A 17,746-nucleotide genomic window follows, 5' to 3' on the forward strand; every position below is an offset into this window, starting at 1 on the left:
ATTCTGTTGTTATACATTTGGTTTCACTGTAATTCCAGTATCTCCTATTGGATAGAGGACAGTTTATACGTTTCATATTCATACAATATCAGTGAGAAAAACAGAAAATTAATCAAAATTTAAAACTATTGTTAATCTTTCAAGTCAGTGAACCCTTCTAGTCATCAAAACAGATTTCATATTTCTAGATTTTTAACCAGAAGTAACAAGTTTACAGTACTGCATTACACATAGTAGGGGAGGAGCCCTTGTTGTTCTTCAGGAAGGAGAAGGAACAACTTTTTGCAATTTTTTTAAGAAGATGTGCCCAGGTTAACAATGCTAGAATCATGAAACAGAGCATCAAGCTAGAGGCATTCAGTCACTCAGAGCAGACATGAGTTCAGCTCTTACTGTTTTGTTGTATTCTCATCTCCAGTAAAAGCTATGTTTCAAAGAATGTTAATCAACACAGATTAATATCTTAATGCCTGCTAATCTAATTGAGATAATTCACTTTGAGAAATGAACAAAAGAGATTTTAGGATACACAAATGCACTGACCCTTTTGTTGCACTAACTCAAGTGCCACCAAGGTGTAGGATGCAACTTTAGGTGCAATTTGCCAAGAGGGATGGCTTCAGGTTCTTACTTGAAATGTCACAGCTAGAAAAACGACTTCGTAACTGCAAGTCTCCTTACCCCAGCAGACTCTTGAAATTATCTCTTAGTGTCTCTGTGAAGGGAGAAGTATCCTGGAGGCACTGACAGTTTTACTTTACCTGGTAGAGTAACATGTCTAAGCTAACATCAGATGACCAGGTTTTAGAGCCAGAAGGCAGTTCACTAAGTAGGTGGTGCTCTGTACCCAACTAATGGCATGATTTTTCTCTTGGTATGGAAGCATGGTTCAGAGCACAGGCTCTGAGATGCAGGGCCATGATTTCACAGTTTTGTCAGGAATTAAGACAGGCTTTGAGGACCTCCAGCTAACCATCCTTCATCTTGGCATGGGACCAGCCTTCTCGTGTGTTCTGTGCTCAGCCTTTCTTCTTCCAGGGCTGTACTGAGGTGCACAAAATTGCCTAAACATAAGCAATGAAACAAAGGCAATCCATATTCCTCTGCTGGTATTATCAGTGGAGGCAGGAATACTGGAACAGCTTTACCTCAAGTTGCTTTACCCTAAAGCAACTCTTATAGACCAAATATTTATGGTCAAAGGAAGGCCACATCATGGGTTTGGCCTGTCATCTTAATTTCTTCTAACCCACTCTGCCAGGTTGATGGCAGGCTAACAGAGTGCCTGAATCTCAAGAACAAAGGGATCACACTCATTTTGTCAGGTGGAAAGCATTTGTTTATGGCTGTTGCTGGACATGTCCAGAAAGCCAGCACTTCTGGGCAGAAGCTGGATGAGGATGCACCCACCAGGCAACTTAGGGCTGCACTACTGGGGCAGCTATGGGCACAAGGAGGTGGAAATTAGACTGAGCTAGCTAAAATTCATGGAGACATCTCTCCCCACCCTGGCAGCTGTGAACAACGTATAGACTTCTGGCTGACTTCACAGAGACCCATTCATCTGTTGGTGCCAAACAGTATCTCAAATATTGTATTTCTCAATAGTCTTCCACACCTCTTTTAGAAAACTGTAGAATGAGGTATAAAACTAATAACAGACTTGCTCAAAAGCAAACAAAAGAAAATTAAAAAAAGGAAGACTGGGTTTTGTCTCCTGTCAAAGGTTGTTTTATAACATATAAAATGTTCTTATATCGTAATACATTTTTTGTTCAAAAAGTATTTAAATAAAAATTCTTCTTTTTTTAGTTCAAGTCAGCCAAATAAAAGTGTCTGTTATCCAAGCTACATCTGTAAAATCTGTTTAAAAAATTACCAGTTAGCATGGTTGGCTGTTTCATTTTATAGCCAAGAGGTTTCACTACAAAATTTATGTCTGACTTATCGTTATTACTTAGTTCAGGATTAATTTAAAATTAGAATGTATAATACTGCTCTTCACTGATGACAATCCGTACAGGACATAGTCAGTTATATCACCCTTTTGCTAAGAATATTTCAGAATCAAAGGAAATTGGAAACTTTGAATAATCAAGTGTTATTTAAACTGTTCTGTATGGGCTGCAAAGTGTATTTCACAGCCAGCTCACATATTAAGTCTGTAATACTATTCCTATTCCAAAATTCTAGGTAAATAAATTACTGTCCTGACTTTCCTACTGCCTTTAGCTGCATGTGTCACATTGCCAAATGGTTAAATATACACCTTCGGAAGTCACAATTTGTGTTCATTAGCCATCCACAGCCTACATTATTTGTTGTATTTAGAACTAGCAAGAACGACTTTCCCCCTTCATTTTTAATTCTAAGTTTCACACGTTAGACTGTTTTACTGGGGGATGGAACTAGAGAGTGGAAGTAGGTAATTCTCTTCTCCAAATTTCTAAAATTATTAGTAAAATAAACATGTTTGAAACAATTGGACAGTGTACCTTGGGATGAATAGATTAAACCAGAGCATTTTCATTATGTCTCTGGCAATCATCCTTTTATCTCATCTTGTGATGAACATCTGTATTTTTTGGCATGTTGGTAGGATATAAATGTGGGGTGTATGTGAACAAACTCTCAATTATAATTCTGCTCAGATGAGATTTCAAAATTATGTTTTCTGCTTTGAGGATGATATTTACTGTTATGGTAGCAACTGTGTGGAAAAAAAAGATCTACTGCATTTAATATTCAGTTCTGAAATCATGTATCAATTATTTAGTTAAACCTTCTGTTAGTAAGAATTTTTTGTAAAACACGTACCAAATGTTTATAAAACGGAAAAGAGATTCATCAAGTTATGGTAGCTAAAGCTGTGCTAAAAAAAAAAAAAAAAGAACATATGCTACCAGCAGTGTTTCTCATATTTAATGAGTAAAACCATATTCTATTTTGTTGCAATTGTCTTTTCTTGTACAAATAAAGGCCCTGATCCAATAAGCATTTATAAATGTGATTTTGATTTACACTGGTTAATCTACTTCTGTCTTTAAGACACCTTTGCATTTATTTGGGTGGTCCTAGAGGAGATGGGAGATGGATCTTTAAGCATTTACTTGACTTTTGATTCACCAGGAGTCCGTGGAGTTCTCAGTTCCAGAGCTTAGCACGTGCAGAGCATTGCAGAACAAGAGCCAAAAGTAGGAGAAAAGCCTGAATTAAAATAAAGTTGGGTTTGGGTCTTTTTTCCTCTGCTAGAGAGTGAATCATCAGTCGGTCTGTGGCTCTGACTGAATTCTGGCACTGTTCCCGTGGCTTTTACAGCCCCTATTCCACTTGGGAGAGTTTTCAGGAAATTGTGTTGTCATGGATCCTTCTGCTCAGCTCCAGTCTGCTCCGTGCCCAAAATACCCTGTGCAGCAGAGTAAGAAATCCCCAGCGGGCCCAAGCTGCATGAGGCACAAAAGGCTATAACTTCTGTGCAACATCTCCCGGTGCTTCCCTAATTATTCCACTGTATCATCTTAAATAAGGTTTAAAAAAGAGTGGAATCAAATCCAGCAGTTGAAGCATAAGAACATGAGGACCGTGCTCTTCTAAATTGGTCTTTCTGAATTGTCCCTAGTTCTTAGCCATAATCCAGACAGTCTGGACTTACCAAGTTAGAAACAGGCATGTTTTCCTTCAAGAAAAGAGCAATTTAATTCAGCCAAGGTTGCTTATCCCCACCCCCAACCCCCCCACCCGATTGTTTATTTTGCTAGACTAGAGCTGTTTCAAGGATGGCAGGCGCCCATCAGAAAGAAACAAGGCTAAAGTTAGCAACAAAGAGACGTGCTGATGAGCAGTGCTGTGCCAGGGATCACGGCTGCAGCTGCTCCCTTCCTACGTGCAGCGGCCCTCTCCGTGTGGTTCAGGTTCCACCTATGGAACGGATATGTGAACAGGCAGGAAAAGGGAATCAGCTCCAGAGAAGGGGCTGTCAGCATGTTGCTCCAGCCCAGAGGCAGTGTGAATTGTCTTACTCTTCATGAAGAGTCAAAAAGTCATCTTAGCCACAGGTGGGAAAACCCTATTTCAAAGAGTTTCTGGCAATGACTATAAAAGGGTCAGTTTGCTGTCTGAAGGGATTTGAACAATGTGAATTTTCTGGATTATTTTAACAGCACAGACAAAACAATGAGCATTTGATGTTTTTCACTTAGCTTCTATGAGAGGGTTTTTGGAAGTACATCTGAACAAGATAAGGTCTGAATAAATATCAAGTAGATGCAACAATAGATAGCAGCAGGAACTACTAAACCGCTTGCAGCAATGTTTAATGCTTTTGAAATGTTTGTTCATTGCTTACAGCAGATAGATACGTTTTAGAGAGGAATACACATTTTTCAGAGATCCTGTTGTTAGGGATCCTGGGAATGGCCCTCAACTTGGTCCCTTGTTGGTAGAATCCTTCTTCTCCTCTCTGGCATCCTGTCAGCTCTCTGGCTCTTGAGCATGGTGGGGGGAGCAGTCTTGCTACCCTTGCCCTGTTACAGGAGTGCTGAGCACTCTTCAGGGTCCCAAGAGCTCCCAAGCCTCTTGCCATGGAAGGGAACTCTGGTGTTGCCATTCATCCTGAAACCACCCTTAATACCAGATGAAATGTGAAGACTATAAAGAATTTTTTAGCCAATACTAATGTGGTTACTAGGTCTGAAGACAAGTACAGAAAAATAAATAAAAACCTGCTTATAAAGCTACCTGAACTTTAGCTTTGCTCTAGGAGCTTTCCATCAGCTGTGTAAGCAGGAACAAGCTGTTAGGATGCTTGTATAATTTTGTGGCTGGGAGCCAGGGCTTCTGACCAGTCTACTGTTTTTCATTGAAGAGGATCCTGATGTGGGGCTGTGTTTTGCCAGCCCTTCAACTCAGTTCTATTCAGATTTATATTTCATCCTGATAATGAGTCAGATAAAGGGACAGAACTACTGACCCTGCCTGGACAAACTTGCAATTTCATCAGCCAATGTCACTACTGTGATGTGGCAAGACCTCCCATCCATCCAGAGAGTAAAGAAGGATTGTACACAATTATCAGCTACATTCTGGAAACAAATGCTTAAGAAAATGTATTTTATTCTTCTTGACAAGACAGGGTTTGACTTTCTGCATAATCCTTTCTATACAGAACCTGGAGTTTGTATAAATAAACCATTTGAATCTTGCATTACAGTTTTCATTGTATGCTTATACACACATTCATCTGTTCTACCTTTTGCTCAGGATTAAACATGGTAGTAGTCTAAATATTTCTTGCATGAAAATAGGTTTGAGAAATATTCTTATCAGTTGTGAAGTTTAATTTTATCCTATCAATTTTCCATTGAATATTTAAAGTGCTCAAGTTTTTTACCCAACTCATTTAAGTGCATCTTTAGATACACTAGATTTACATGTATTAAAAGATCAATTTTAAATCTTCCCTTTGGTGGGAAAAAGAGAGAAACTGTTCCATGCAGCAGATGTAGAACAGATGCTACTCATAGCACATACTGCACTACTGGATGATGGCCAGATGCAGTGGTGATAGCATAGCTATTACTGTGATAAAGCAGAGTAAGAGAGAGGTGTAAGTAATGTGTTAGCTTCCCAGCCTACCTCTTTGTCCCCACAAATGGGAAGGAGGAGAAAATTCCTAAATCTGTTAGCTATCTACATCGTTATATACAGTCCTCAAATCATACTTTTTTTTTAAAATGGCATTAATATATATTATATATCTATATCTATACCATCTATATATATAGATATAAAAATATATATTAAGTGAGGTGAATCCTACCCATGTTTGGAGTTATCTAGTAAATTAGTAGTTAAGCTATGTACAGTTATGTAGAGTTAAAGCCTGGACATAAACCTCAGCTCTTGACTCCAAGCATTGAGTTTTGCTATTTGGCCTCTCATCTGTTCCTTTGGAAAGCTAATTTGAGAAAACAGGTGCTTTTCTGAGAATCATACAATAAATATGTAACTAGAAGGTATACACAAGGATCATTGAAGTCCAGCTTCCTGGCCCTGCACAACCTGAAGAATCACACTGTGTGCCTGAGAGCATTTTCCAAATGCTTCTTGATCTCTGTCAGGCTGGTGCTGTGACCACTTCCCTGGGGAGCCTGTTCCAGTGCTCAGCCACCCTCTGGGTGAAAAACCTTTTCCTGATACCCAACCCAAACATCCCCTGACACAGATATAGGTCATTCCCTTGGTCCTGTCACTGGTCACCATGGAGAAGAGATCAGTGGCTGCCCCTCTTCTTCCCCTTGTGAGGAAGCTGTGGACTGCAATGAGGTCTCCTTCCTGTCTGCAAAACACTTTTATTTTAGAAGGTAGAAAGATATTTTTGAGACAAATCAACAAGTAGAGGTTGGGAGGAAAAAACTTCTGGTGGTATTTGTCCCTCTAGGTGCACTCTTCTTTGGAAAGCACAGGAAATGAACAGTTACCATAACTGAACTGTGCAGGGTATAAATATCCTTTGTACTCCATACAAATTCGCCTTACTTCACTAAGCACAACACAAAGCTCATGTGCAACTCTGAAATCTGTCTTAAAAAGAGAAGAGGCAATGTCCCTCAAACATTAAGCATTTCCACATGGAGGAAATGTGACTGTTTTGTGCATGATTGCACTTTAAATCAGAAATCATTGCACAGCATGCAAAATGGATTCTGTATGAGCCTTCTGAAATAAATGAACCTTAATTTCTTTTGTATCTTTTAAAGGTCAAATGCTGCAAATACTGGCCAGATGACACAGAGATATATAAAGACATTAAAGTTACTCTAATAGAAACAGAGCTGCTGGCTGAATATGTGATTCGAACATTTGCTGTAGAAAAGGTAAGTTTCCAAATTCAGTTTTCTTAAATACAGTGGAATCTGCCAAAGTAACTTACATACAGATTCAACAAGGGAAAGTTAAATGTTTTGACTGACATCCTGGGTTTGTAGGTACTTTTGGGTAAACGACTACCGCCCTCTTATGGTAATCTGTGTTTTTCTTCTTCAAATGCAGCAACTGTTCTGTGCTTTTCATCACTGTTAGCCCCTGCCTGAGTTAGAAAAAGTGACGTTCCTTGCCTAGGAGAAATCGAAACCTCCCTTCCAGCAATCAATTGAAAAACACATTTGTGCTGCTTTCCCATCTTACGTTCCCCACAATCATTTTCTGTCTGTACCAGAGGCTGCATGCAACATTATTCAGAAGTCTGTGGTGGAGAATACAGTTGTCTCTTGGGCTGGGGTGTGTCTGATCTGCAGAGACAGAGTTACAACAAATTACTGTTCTTCTCAAGGCAATTTCCCTTTTCACATGGAATCCATCCTTACGTGGAGAGTTCCAATCAGTGTGTCCTATTACCATTTGTTAGAATAATGCCATGCATTTGTTTGATGCTTTGTGGCTTGTAGAACTTGCAGCTCCCCAGCTACAACATATAGAAAACATACAAATAATAAATTTGGTACAAATTCAGTAAAATAACACAAAAGGTACTTACTGCAAGTGAGAACAGGCAGGGTCAGTCAATGGTGAGGTGTACCATGCATTTTGTGCCAACTCAACAGTTCCATTCAGAATTCATTAAAGGACAGAAATGTTTAAATTGTATGGATCAGGACCCATCTGAGTTGCAGAACACCAAGCAATGGGCCTCCTTTTGTTAAGACTAGATATTCCCAATGGCACACTGAAGTAATGCTCCATCACCATGAGTAGATTTTCAACCAACTAGCTTAGAAAGCTTCTTTTGATTTAGTTGCAGTACCCATTATTTATTGGTTCTCTCTAATGATGAAATAATATTCATTTATGGGTTTGAAGAACAGAATATTTAGCATCAAAGAATCCTGCACCCAGGTACCTGAAATTGCCAGAAAGACTACCCCACAAGGGTCTCTGTACACACGTCCAGAGTAACAAAGGAATTGGGGTTTCTTCCTGTTTTATTCTTCAATCTACTACTTAAATATGCATCAATATAGCAACCTGAGGGTAATGATGATAGAATTACGTGGTTTGAATGAATTGAAATATTGTATCATGTTTACCACTATACACATTGTGTACTGAATTCACTCAAGCCTGTTGTTTCCTTGCATTTAGGTATTTTTAATAAACAGAGGAGAAATGCTGGCTACACTTTGAAGTAGATGAAGCACTGGTTGATTTCTATTCTGCAAATTTTAAGCTCATGCTTTGATGTTAGCTTTTCGCTTCTTAACTGGGACTGAAGAAAAGACCTAGAGGATTTTACAGTTGAACATAACCAAACTGTCTTGAATAAGTGCATTAGAACAGATAGAGATAAAAGGCACTAAACATTTTATTTCTTTTTCAAAATCTCCATCTGAAAAGATTTAATTTAGACACCGCTTTTTAATAGTTGGTAGCTTTTCAGTAAGCCTCTAAAAGCAGTGTCACTCTAGTTTGAGTAAAGTATACTTGTTTTTACTCTATTTTCCATATTTTTTAACTCCTCCAGTGGCATTGGAACATCTCTTTCACCATAATTCTCTCAAGTTCATGTTTTTGATATACTGAGATTGATACTTTTCACCTTCCCTAAATCAAGGTGAATGATGAGCCTGAGAGCACCCTAACCAAACATGCAGATAATACTAATTGAAACGTGGTATTGAAACAACACTGGAGCCTCCATTCCAAAGGACTTGCAGATTTCACTAACAGGAACTTCAGTAATTCAACAGGGAAAACTTCAGTGTTCTGTGCCTTAGGTGGCCTAACCCCCTGTGTCAGTACAGAGTGACTTCTGGGGACAGTACCTGAAATCCAGAATGATGAAAGATTTAGCACATGTGAACTGCAAGGGTGGAGTTAAGAGAACCAGCCTTGTCCATTGTGGTAGAGATGAGGAGGATGGGTAAGGAAGATCTAATTGCAGCCTGCAGCTACCTCATAGATGTTCAGAAAATCAGAATATTCAAATTCTCTAAGACTTCTAGTCCCTTCTGACTGTCCTTTCTGTTGATGAACATCTCATACCTGCTCATAAAATCTGATTTAGAAGTTGATTTGCTTGAAGATAAATTGATCGCTTACTTCGGTTTGTTGGTTTTTTTAATGGATATTGAGTAGTCGGGGGATAATGCTGAGAAAATTGAACCCAAAAGTGTAGTCTGATTTTGAAGACTGTTTCCTAGATATGTTTTGCATTGTGTGAATAAGCAGTTTCTTTGGAGCAGTTTCTTTACAGCACAACAGTTAACTCAGATGAATAAGTCACACATGAATAGTAACATAGAGCAGCAGCATAAGTTTTTGTAGAATTTTTTAACATCCTAGGGTTTAGCAGCTTACACCATTTTCTGTTTGTTTCAGCTGTATAGTCTTTCCCAGCTGAGCATATGCTTTTATGATTCATGCATTTGTGTGCTATTTTTGGGTTTAGAAACCAGCAGGAAGGCTAGATATAAAAATCATTCCTTTGTAGATATAATAAGAAAACTCATTATAAAACTATCCTATATGCAAAACCTTTCCTAAGTAGCTGTTAACAATGACAGAAAAAATGCAGTGAGCCTGACAGACAGCCTTTTCACAACTAAGGCAGAGGATGTACAGGACATAACCTGATCTGTGAAGGAGCCAGGCACATTGCTTTGCAGGGGCAGTTTCTTTTTTGTATATTGTCTGTAAATCTCAGCTGTATACAGCATGAAGAATTTGTATCGGATATTCATTTCAGTCCTCAGCTTGTATAGTCATGGCATTGCTATTTTCTGTGGGATCTTTGTTTCTTAGAGGGTCATGGGCAGTTGTTACAAGCAATATAAAAGTGTTTGAGAAACTATCTTCACCTAAGCAGAGCTATTTACAGAGTTGAAGGCCTTGCTTGCAGTAGCAGAGATGCACTAACTAATGCACACTAAAATCCCCAGAGAGCAGGGACCAAATTGTATTCAAATGTGTTTGCTAGACTTGACTTAAAATCCAAATTGTTTTATCTATTCCTCAATTTCAATATGTTTTAAAAATGTTTTTTAGGATATAAGGTCATTTCTGTTCTAAGGATGTGATCTCCTCAGTCCACACCACTGCCTCATATGCTCTTAACCCTCTCCCTCGCCTGCCTTTTTGTGTCAGTTTACAGGGGAGATGAGATATTCCTCTGAGCAGATGCCCTGTCTCCACAGACCCCTCAGCCTGAGTTGTCCAAGCATCAGATTCCAACATACACTAAGTCCTCTCTAGTCCTGTAACACTGCCATGTCCAAAGTTTCTCCACCACTGAAAATCCCAGACTGATGCTTAATAGCAGTAAGTTAGGAAGCTTATATTACTTACCATTCAAAGGGAATAAAACTTTTTATATGCAAACCAGCTCAAAACAAGAAATACATCTTTAAGAAGAAAAGCTGTAGACTATAAGTTACTAATATTGTTGACATTTAGTCCAGACTAGACATGATATGCAGCAGTTTTGCTGTTTGCTTATGAGCTATATATGATGGCTGTGGATTTCTAATGAGAATAAAATACAGGCAGCTACATTTTTAGAGGGGGAAGGGAATATACAAGCAGTAAGAAAATCAAACAGCATACACACTTCTAATATCCAGACTGCTCCCCCAAAGTCACATGGGAAATCACTTACACAATTGGCTTCTCGTTCATACCTGTCTCTCTATATCCATGTCCTTGTAGACTGGCAAATCACCTGGAGGGTGAGCATGTGGAGGGCTACAAACACAGCCCCTATGATTGAAGGTGCAAAAAGGCTTCCTATTATTCAGCTTTTTCTTTCAGACCAATGAAGGAGACAAATGATAAGGAAAATTATGCTGAAGCTGTAGCTCCCTGAAGTCAGCAGCAAAACCCCTGTGGAGGGCAGTGGGGAAAAGACAATCATCTGTGCTCTGTGTTCAGCCTTGCTGCTGACCCATTCTGTGATCATGGCCTGCATCTTAAGGCCACAGTTTGCAGAGCAGCCTAGTACTTAAATATAGAGATGAGCATTTCTCTTGATGCTAAAAGTTTCTGACCAATCTAGTACTTACTACTTAATTTTGTTGGAGGGCTTTGAAAACAGTTGATAGCTAACCTTTGAACTTGCTCTCCTGCTTTCAGCAGTCTGTACAGATTGTTGGTAGGAGGTGGATGCTCTTCAGCAAGGCTCAGGCTTTTGAAGATTTCAACCCTTGTCTTTTCAACAGAGAGGTGCTCATGAGATTCGGGAAATACGTCAGTTCCACTTCACAGGCTGGCCAGACCATGGTGTCCCATACCATGCCACAGGCCTGCTGGGGTTTGTACGGCAGGTCAAATCCAAGAGTCCACCAAATGCTGGGCCTCTGGTTGTTCACTGCAGGTAGGTAAAACAGAAATCTCTCTCTTGTGGTTTGCATTAAACTCAAGACCTACTCTGGTTGCTCCTTTACTGTGTATTCCCCACACAGCTTGCTGAAGCCACTGGAGCTCTACAAAAAAATAACTGTAAACAAGAAAACATATATTACATATATAACAAACATTTATAGAATACATAAATGAGAGTAAAACAATTGAGCCTGAAGTCCTGCAAATGCCCAGCTCAATTTCAGTAATCATCCAATTGATCAAGTACCTGTGAGATGAACCCTTACAACTTTCACAGTTCCAGTACCCTGCTGTACATTAACTGTGCTCTTCTTCTACTTCAGTGCTGGTGCTGGCAGAACTGGATGCTTCATTGTCATTGACATCATGCTAGATATGGCAGAACGAGAAGGCGTTGTAGACATTTACAACTGCGTGAGAGAGCTTCGATCCCGGAGAGTTAACATGGTGCAAACCGAGGTATTGCTCATCTACTGGAATACTGCTTTGCAAGAAAAAATACTCTTCTAGCCCATAAAGATGGAGCTTTGTAGTTGGCACCCTCCAGAAAGCAGTTTACTCGGTCACATGCAGAAAGTAATCTACACACACACCTGAAGAACCCCTGCCCAAACGAGTGCATAGTTATGCTTCACTGAATATTCACAATGTTTCTTAAAAAATAAGGAAAATCAGGAATGTTTCCTTTCTGGGAAGGATTCATTCTGGAGTACATCTTGTTGGGGCTTACTTTAATGGTAGCACCTACAGAACAGCCCAGAGGAATGAGGAAACCAGAAACATTCCAATTTTTTGTTATGGAGTGTTACTGCACTTCTCTAACTACTTGTAGTTAGTTTAAGTCAATCTTTATATATGCATGAGTGCGATAAAGTTTTTTAAACTGTGATTGTTGCTTCTGGTCTTGTTTCAATGCTGGTAAACTGAAGAGAGAAGTATCAACCATATTAGTTGTTATGTTTTATTTACCAAAATACTAATGCTCTATGCACTCCATGTCAGTAACTATCTATTTTAATTGCTTTACCAGGAACAGTATGTATTCATTCATGATGCTATCCTGGAAGCCTGTCTTTGTGGGGACACATCTATTCCAGCTTCTCAAGTTAGGTCTGCTTACTATGAAATGAATAAACTAGATCCTCAGACAAACTCGAGCCAGATCAAAGAAGAATTTAGGGTAAGTAGTGGTTTACATTGCCTAGAAGCTTTAGAGTTTAGCTATACTAAAGACTTCTGCTTAAGTTTTTATAGTCATATGAATTTTGTAACAGGTCTAGGAAGGAAAGACTGCAAAAAAAAGAAAAAAGTACATGTCACTTATCTCTACTGAATTATGCTGAATCATAAAACAATGCAGTGGGGTAGTAGTAAAATATTCTTTTTACTCAAAGGAAGTATGTTGATCCTTCCACTGTCCTTTCTTCAGAAGGCAGGCAGCTGTCTTTGAGGTTATTTTTCATAATCTTATGCTTCCAGGATTTCTCTGCTTCCAAACCCTGCTGACTGTGATGTGTTTTCGTTTCTCTGCATATTGATTCCCACAGAAACTGAATGCTGAGCTGATCTATTCTTAAATATTTTGGGTTGCTTTCACTGCTGTGTTAATTTTTCCGTTGCATTGTTTACTCTCTTTGAAAGACTTTAAACATGGTGACTCCGACGCTGCGCGTTGAAGACTGCAGCATCGCGCTTCTGCCGCGAAACCACGAAAAGAATCGCTGTATGGATGTGCTGCCTCCAGACAGATGCCTGCCTTTCCTCATCACGATAGATGGGGAAAGCAGTAACTACATCAATGCTGCACTGATGGATGTAAGTCTCTGCCACGTCATTAATAATAAAAAGGCAATAAGCAGCCCTCCAAACTGAGCCGTGCTAGAAAATGGAGTCAGCATGAGAAGACTGAAAACCTTCTCGCTTGTTTTGTTTCCCAGAAGCATGGCACAAAATCTTTAAACTCCCAAGTACATTTAGGATCACACATATGTTATGTCACAGCCAAGGTTCCAAAGCCATGCTCAGAGAGCAATTCAGGGAGTTTTGATAAATTAAATCTGTCTGGATTTCTCCCTAGTGCTTGAATTTTTAACCATCTGGCCTAGGAAAACAAGAGTTACCTATTAAGAGACTGAGGCAGTTAAATAGAATAATAAGGTTTGCAGCAATATTTCAGTTCCCTTTGTTTATAATTTAAACAGTAATTAACAAAAAAAATAATTGTCTGTCAACACAAGATAGTACACAAGCCATTCCTTCAGCCTTCCCATTTATTTCTGTTTGAATGAATGGTTCCTCTTCATGTGTGTGTAGAGTTTTATTCCAAATGCATCTATGGCAATTCTAATCCTTGTAATAGAGAAACAGTAAAAAGACACTTAAACTGCCTTTAGAGTATGTAGATATTTATAGCCTATTTTTGACAATTTACAGCTATAGTCATTACGGTTGTCAAACACATAAACAACAAGAAAACAGAGGTTAGTAAGGAAGGAACACATTGTAAATGGCCTTTTAAAAAGTGAAGCTGGAGTAATAAGAGTTTATTGCAGTTTTTTCATTTCTTTCCTTCTAAGTTCTCAAAACCTTTTCCTAAAATAAGCTCAAGTTCAAAACTCTCCTGTGAAAATGTAAGAAAATGTATCTCTATGTTTATCTCTGTAGAGAAACTGAGAACAGAAGTCTAAGTGACTTGTCTAGCTTCTCACAGTAGGTCAGTGACATTTCATATTAGAAGGGAGCTGCCTTAATCTGCAGTTTGCAACTGTGCCATTACATTGCCTTCTTTCCTGGAGACTTCAGTACTGTTTTGTTCTTTGTATTAAGTAATGCTCAGAAAGAGGAGGGCCTTAATATTTGCTTTGAAGATGCTTCCCTTCTTCACTATTGAAACAATGGGCTACATACAGACCTGTATCTGGGCAAAAGGCTCCAAGGGAGGAGGTGATTTAAGTTGCTTTCCACCTGAAGCACTTTGGCCAGGCTTCTGCAGCATCCCTGAACTGATGGACAAGAGCAGACTTTCGTCCATCTCTATAAACACTCAATCTCCAGCAAGCAAGATTGTTTCCCCCTCTCCACTTGAATCTATTGAGGTGTTGAATCACCTCATGGAAGCCTTCAGAGCTCACTTCAAGAAAAAGGGGTAGCAAGCACAGTTTTTGTTATTCAGTATCAGAACAGTTTTTCCAAAAAAATGTTCTGATGCTTCTAATTGAGTCATTAATGGAGACCCTTTTGGACATCTCTCATCTGCATGAAACTTCCAGCAAGGCAGGACCAGTAGGATAGAAATCAGCTGCCTAATGTAGGAACAGCATCATTACCTGCTGGTTGTCGTGTGCTGAAACAAAGGACCAAAGTTTTGCATGTCTGCATCTGTACCCAAAACACAGTGAAATTATTTTCTGTGATCTCTGTGACTGTGAAACAATGATCATAGAATCATAGAATATCCTGAGTTGGAAGGGACCCACAAAGGTCACCAAATCCCATAATTGCTAGGGTTGGAAGAGACCTCTGGAGATCGTGTGGTCTGACCCTCCTGCCAAGCAGGGTCACCCTCAGCAGGAGACATGGGAACATGTCCAGGTTCATTTTGAATGTCTCCAGAGAGGGAGACTCTGCAACCTCCCTAGGCAGCATGTTCCAGTGCTCTGCCACCCTCAGTGTGAAGAAATTCTTCCTCACCTTGAGGCTGGAACTTCTTTTATTTTAGCTTATGGCCATTGCTCCTTGTCCTTACACTGGGCAGCACCAAAAAGAGTCTGACACCATCCTCTTGGCATCTGCCGAGTCAAAGTCCAAATCTTGGCCCTACCAAGGACAGCCCCAGGAATGACACCGTTTGCCTGCAGTAGCTGATCTGATTGGATCTCTGTGGTGGTGCAAATGCTTCAGTTCAAGGAATGCAGAGACTTCCCCACCCTCCTTAATGAAGGCACTGGCACCCCCTCCCAACAATTGCCCCAGTATGGCCACAGTAGCTTTCAACACTCAGAAGCATGTAAGTGAAAGTGCTGGTTTGAGAGCCATGATGGAAAAGTTCCAGCAAACAGCTCAGTCAATGACATTCTCTGGTACTAAAAGAAACAAAGAGCACTGAAATTTATCCCCTGGGTATCATCGCTGCTGTCAGATAGACCAGAATTTCAACAATATTTCTGAAGAATAACTAGATATTTCCTTTCACAGGCATCATTCAAATTTAGAGCTAAATGCAAACAACCAAGATTAATCTGTCCATTAACAGCTCAAAACAAATCCGTTGCTCAAAATCTTGTAGGAGTTGCATTGGAAGCAAAAACCTCTGATGATTTTACTCAATGCCTGTGGCATGAAATACATTTTAGAAATATAACATCTGCAGAAATTATATCCTGCCTAAATATAGTTTATTAACTTTGAAGCATATAAAATCTCAGGAAAGAGCTGAAAACAATATATTAATTATACAGAAAATAGAAATATGCTTTCAGTCCTGAAGTTTTGGGGCTATGACTGACATTCTGCTAAATGGATTTTTTCTCTCTTACCATTCTTCTCATCAACTTGTTACTTCTTTGCAGAGCTACAAGCAACCATCAGCTTTTATAGTTACGCAGCATCCCTTACCAAATACTGTCAAAGATTTCTGGAGACTGGTCCTAGATTATCACTGCACTTCAGTAGTTATGTTGAATGATGTGGATCCTGCACAAGTAAGTCCAGAAAAATATTTCATTCAAAAGAGGAGTGCTAGTGCCTCAGTGTTTCAGAATAGCCTTAGGATGTAATTAGTTTTGTAAAAACAGCATTAAATACTTACACACTAAAACATCGATTTGTAGTTTGCAGATTGATACTCATAGACCAGCAGCAGCAGCTTCTCCACCAAATGTTAATGCACACACACATAAGTGCATGCACCTATAATTAATTCTAGGAGAACATATTTTGGGAAGGGCTGCTAAAACCCAGAAATTTCAGGTGTAGAATTCTGACTCAAGTTTGAAACATGCTACAGTGGCCAAAATCATAAACAGAAGCCAGCAGCTGTTCATTTACCTGCCTGAAACAGGTCAATGACCTTGGTCTCCTTACCAGGGAATAGGTGTTCCCAGTGTGAAAATCTGTGTTGGGTGTTGCACAAAATGATGTTATCATTAGCAAGGAGATAGGAACAAAGCTAGGAGAAAGAAATTAAACATTGGAGACTAAGCATTTTTGGTAAAGAGGGCAATGAAACATGTAGGGGAATGTAATTACCTTACAAAGTGTTGCATGTGCTATACATGTTGTTCAGAAAATTGGAAAACTGAACCTACTGGTTGGCAATTTAATCACTAGGATTAATCACTAAGTGTCCCAGAGCCTGTCGCACAACTGCACAATCCCAAATTCTTACAAAGATATAAACAAACTGCACCAGCCCTCTGCTGGAATAATGTGGTGGTAATCTGGATTCTTAATATGTAAATATTTGTTAACTATTGGCTGAGAGCAACTGTAATTTTTTAGAGCAGACTGCAGGTCAATTAATGATCAAGAATCTTTTTAGCTTTGTTTGGTATTGCATATACTTTAAAAAAATCTCTCCTGTTCTTTTTAACATGTAGAATTTGTTTTTAAAAGATACTAATCTTCCTTTTGGTTTTTCAAAGGAACATGTAGGAATTCCACACACTGTTTTAAAGACTGAATTTCTGATTCTAAGCCCTGTGCTGTCTGTAGGGAGGAAAGATAGAAATGAAAGACAAAACTTTTATTCATGAATCTAAGATTATTTTCTGAGTGAATAAGGGAAGACTCAAGGGAGACAGACTGTTAGGGACTGCTGAACAGAGTGTTTTTTAATTTGTTGGCTGTGTTTTGAATTTACAATAGGGCATGGCTATTCCAAGCATTTATTAGCCTCACAGGATTTAAAAGCTATTGGGATATGCAGTTAATGCACCTGCCTCTGCAGTATGTTATACCTTTTACCTCTTAATGCGAGTAAAAATCTTTTCATTAGGAATAAATCTCAAAACCCTCAGAGCAAACAGAAGTGGAGAGAGGGCAAAGCTTATTAAAAACACACATTACATTCAGATTTATTAATAATTACTATTATGATTATTATTTATGTATATATGAAGTGTTTACAGTTCTGTTTAGATATTACCATTTATGTGGATCGTTATGCTCTATTGGGAAATGAAATTCAGCCCTTCACAGTGACTCTGACTTGAAGAGAGTCGCTAGCATCACTTGCATGCAAAATGTGCAGACTTAAATGCTTTTGGTTTCTTTAGAACTTGAAAAATCTTAGCTTTCTAAAACAGCCCCAGCAAACAGCTCTGCTTATTATCATTTAAGCATTTTTCAGAGATCTGTTAGAACTGTATTCCTA

At 39.1% G+C, this 17,746-nt stretch overlaps 1 protein-coding gene across 23 annotated transcripts in view; it reads left to right on the forward strand.

Moving 5' to 3' along the window:
- PTPRM (protein tyrosine phosphatase receptor type M) overlaps window positions 1-17,746 on the forward strand; it is a 440,472-nt gene that overhangs the window by 411,902 nt on the left and 10,824 nt on the right. For all 23 annotated transcript variants that reach the window (XM_086892393.1, XM_086892399.1, XM_086892410.1 and 20 more), the window contains 6 exons: window positions 6,759-6,875; window positions 11,211-11,365; window positions 11,697-11,832; window positions 12,404-12,553; window positions 13,015-13,188; window positions 15,942-16,073. In XM_086892393.1, the coding sequence (XP_086748519.1) occupies window positions 6,759-6,875; window positions 11,211-11,365; window positions 11,697-11,832; window positions 12,404-12,553; window positions 13,015-13,188; window positions 15,942-16,073 (864 nt within the window). The remainder of the gene's footprint in view (window positions 1-6,758; window positions 6,876-11,210; window positions 11,366-11,696; window positions 11,833-12,403; window positions 12,554-13,014; window positions 13,189-15,941; window positions 16,074-17,746) is intronic.

Source organism: Cyanistes caeruleus, chromosome 1 (genome assembly GCF_971803275.1).
Source record: "Cyanistes caeruleus chromosome 1, bCyaCae1.hap1.1, whole genome shotgun sequence".
Classification (NCBI taxonomy): Eukaryota; Metazoa; Chordata; class Aves; order Passeriformes; family Paridae; genus Cyanistes; species Cyanistes caeruleus.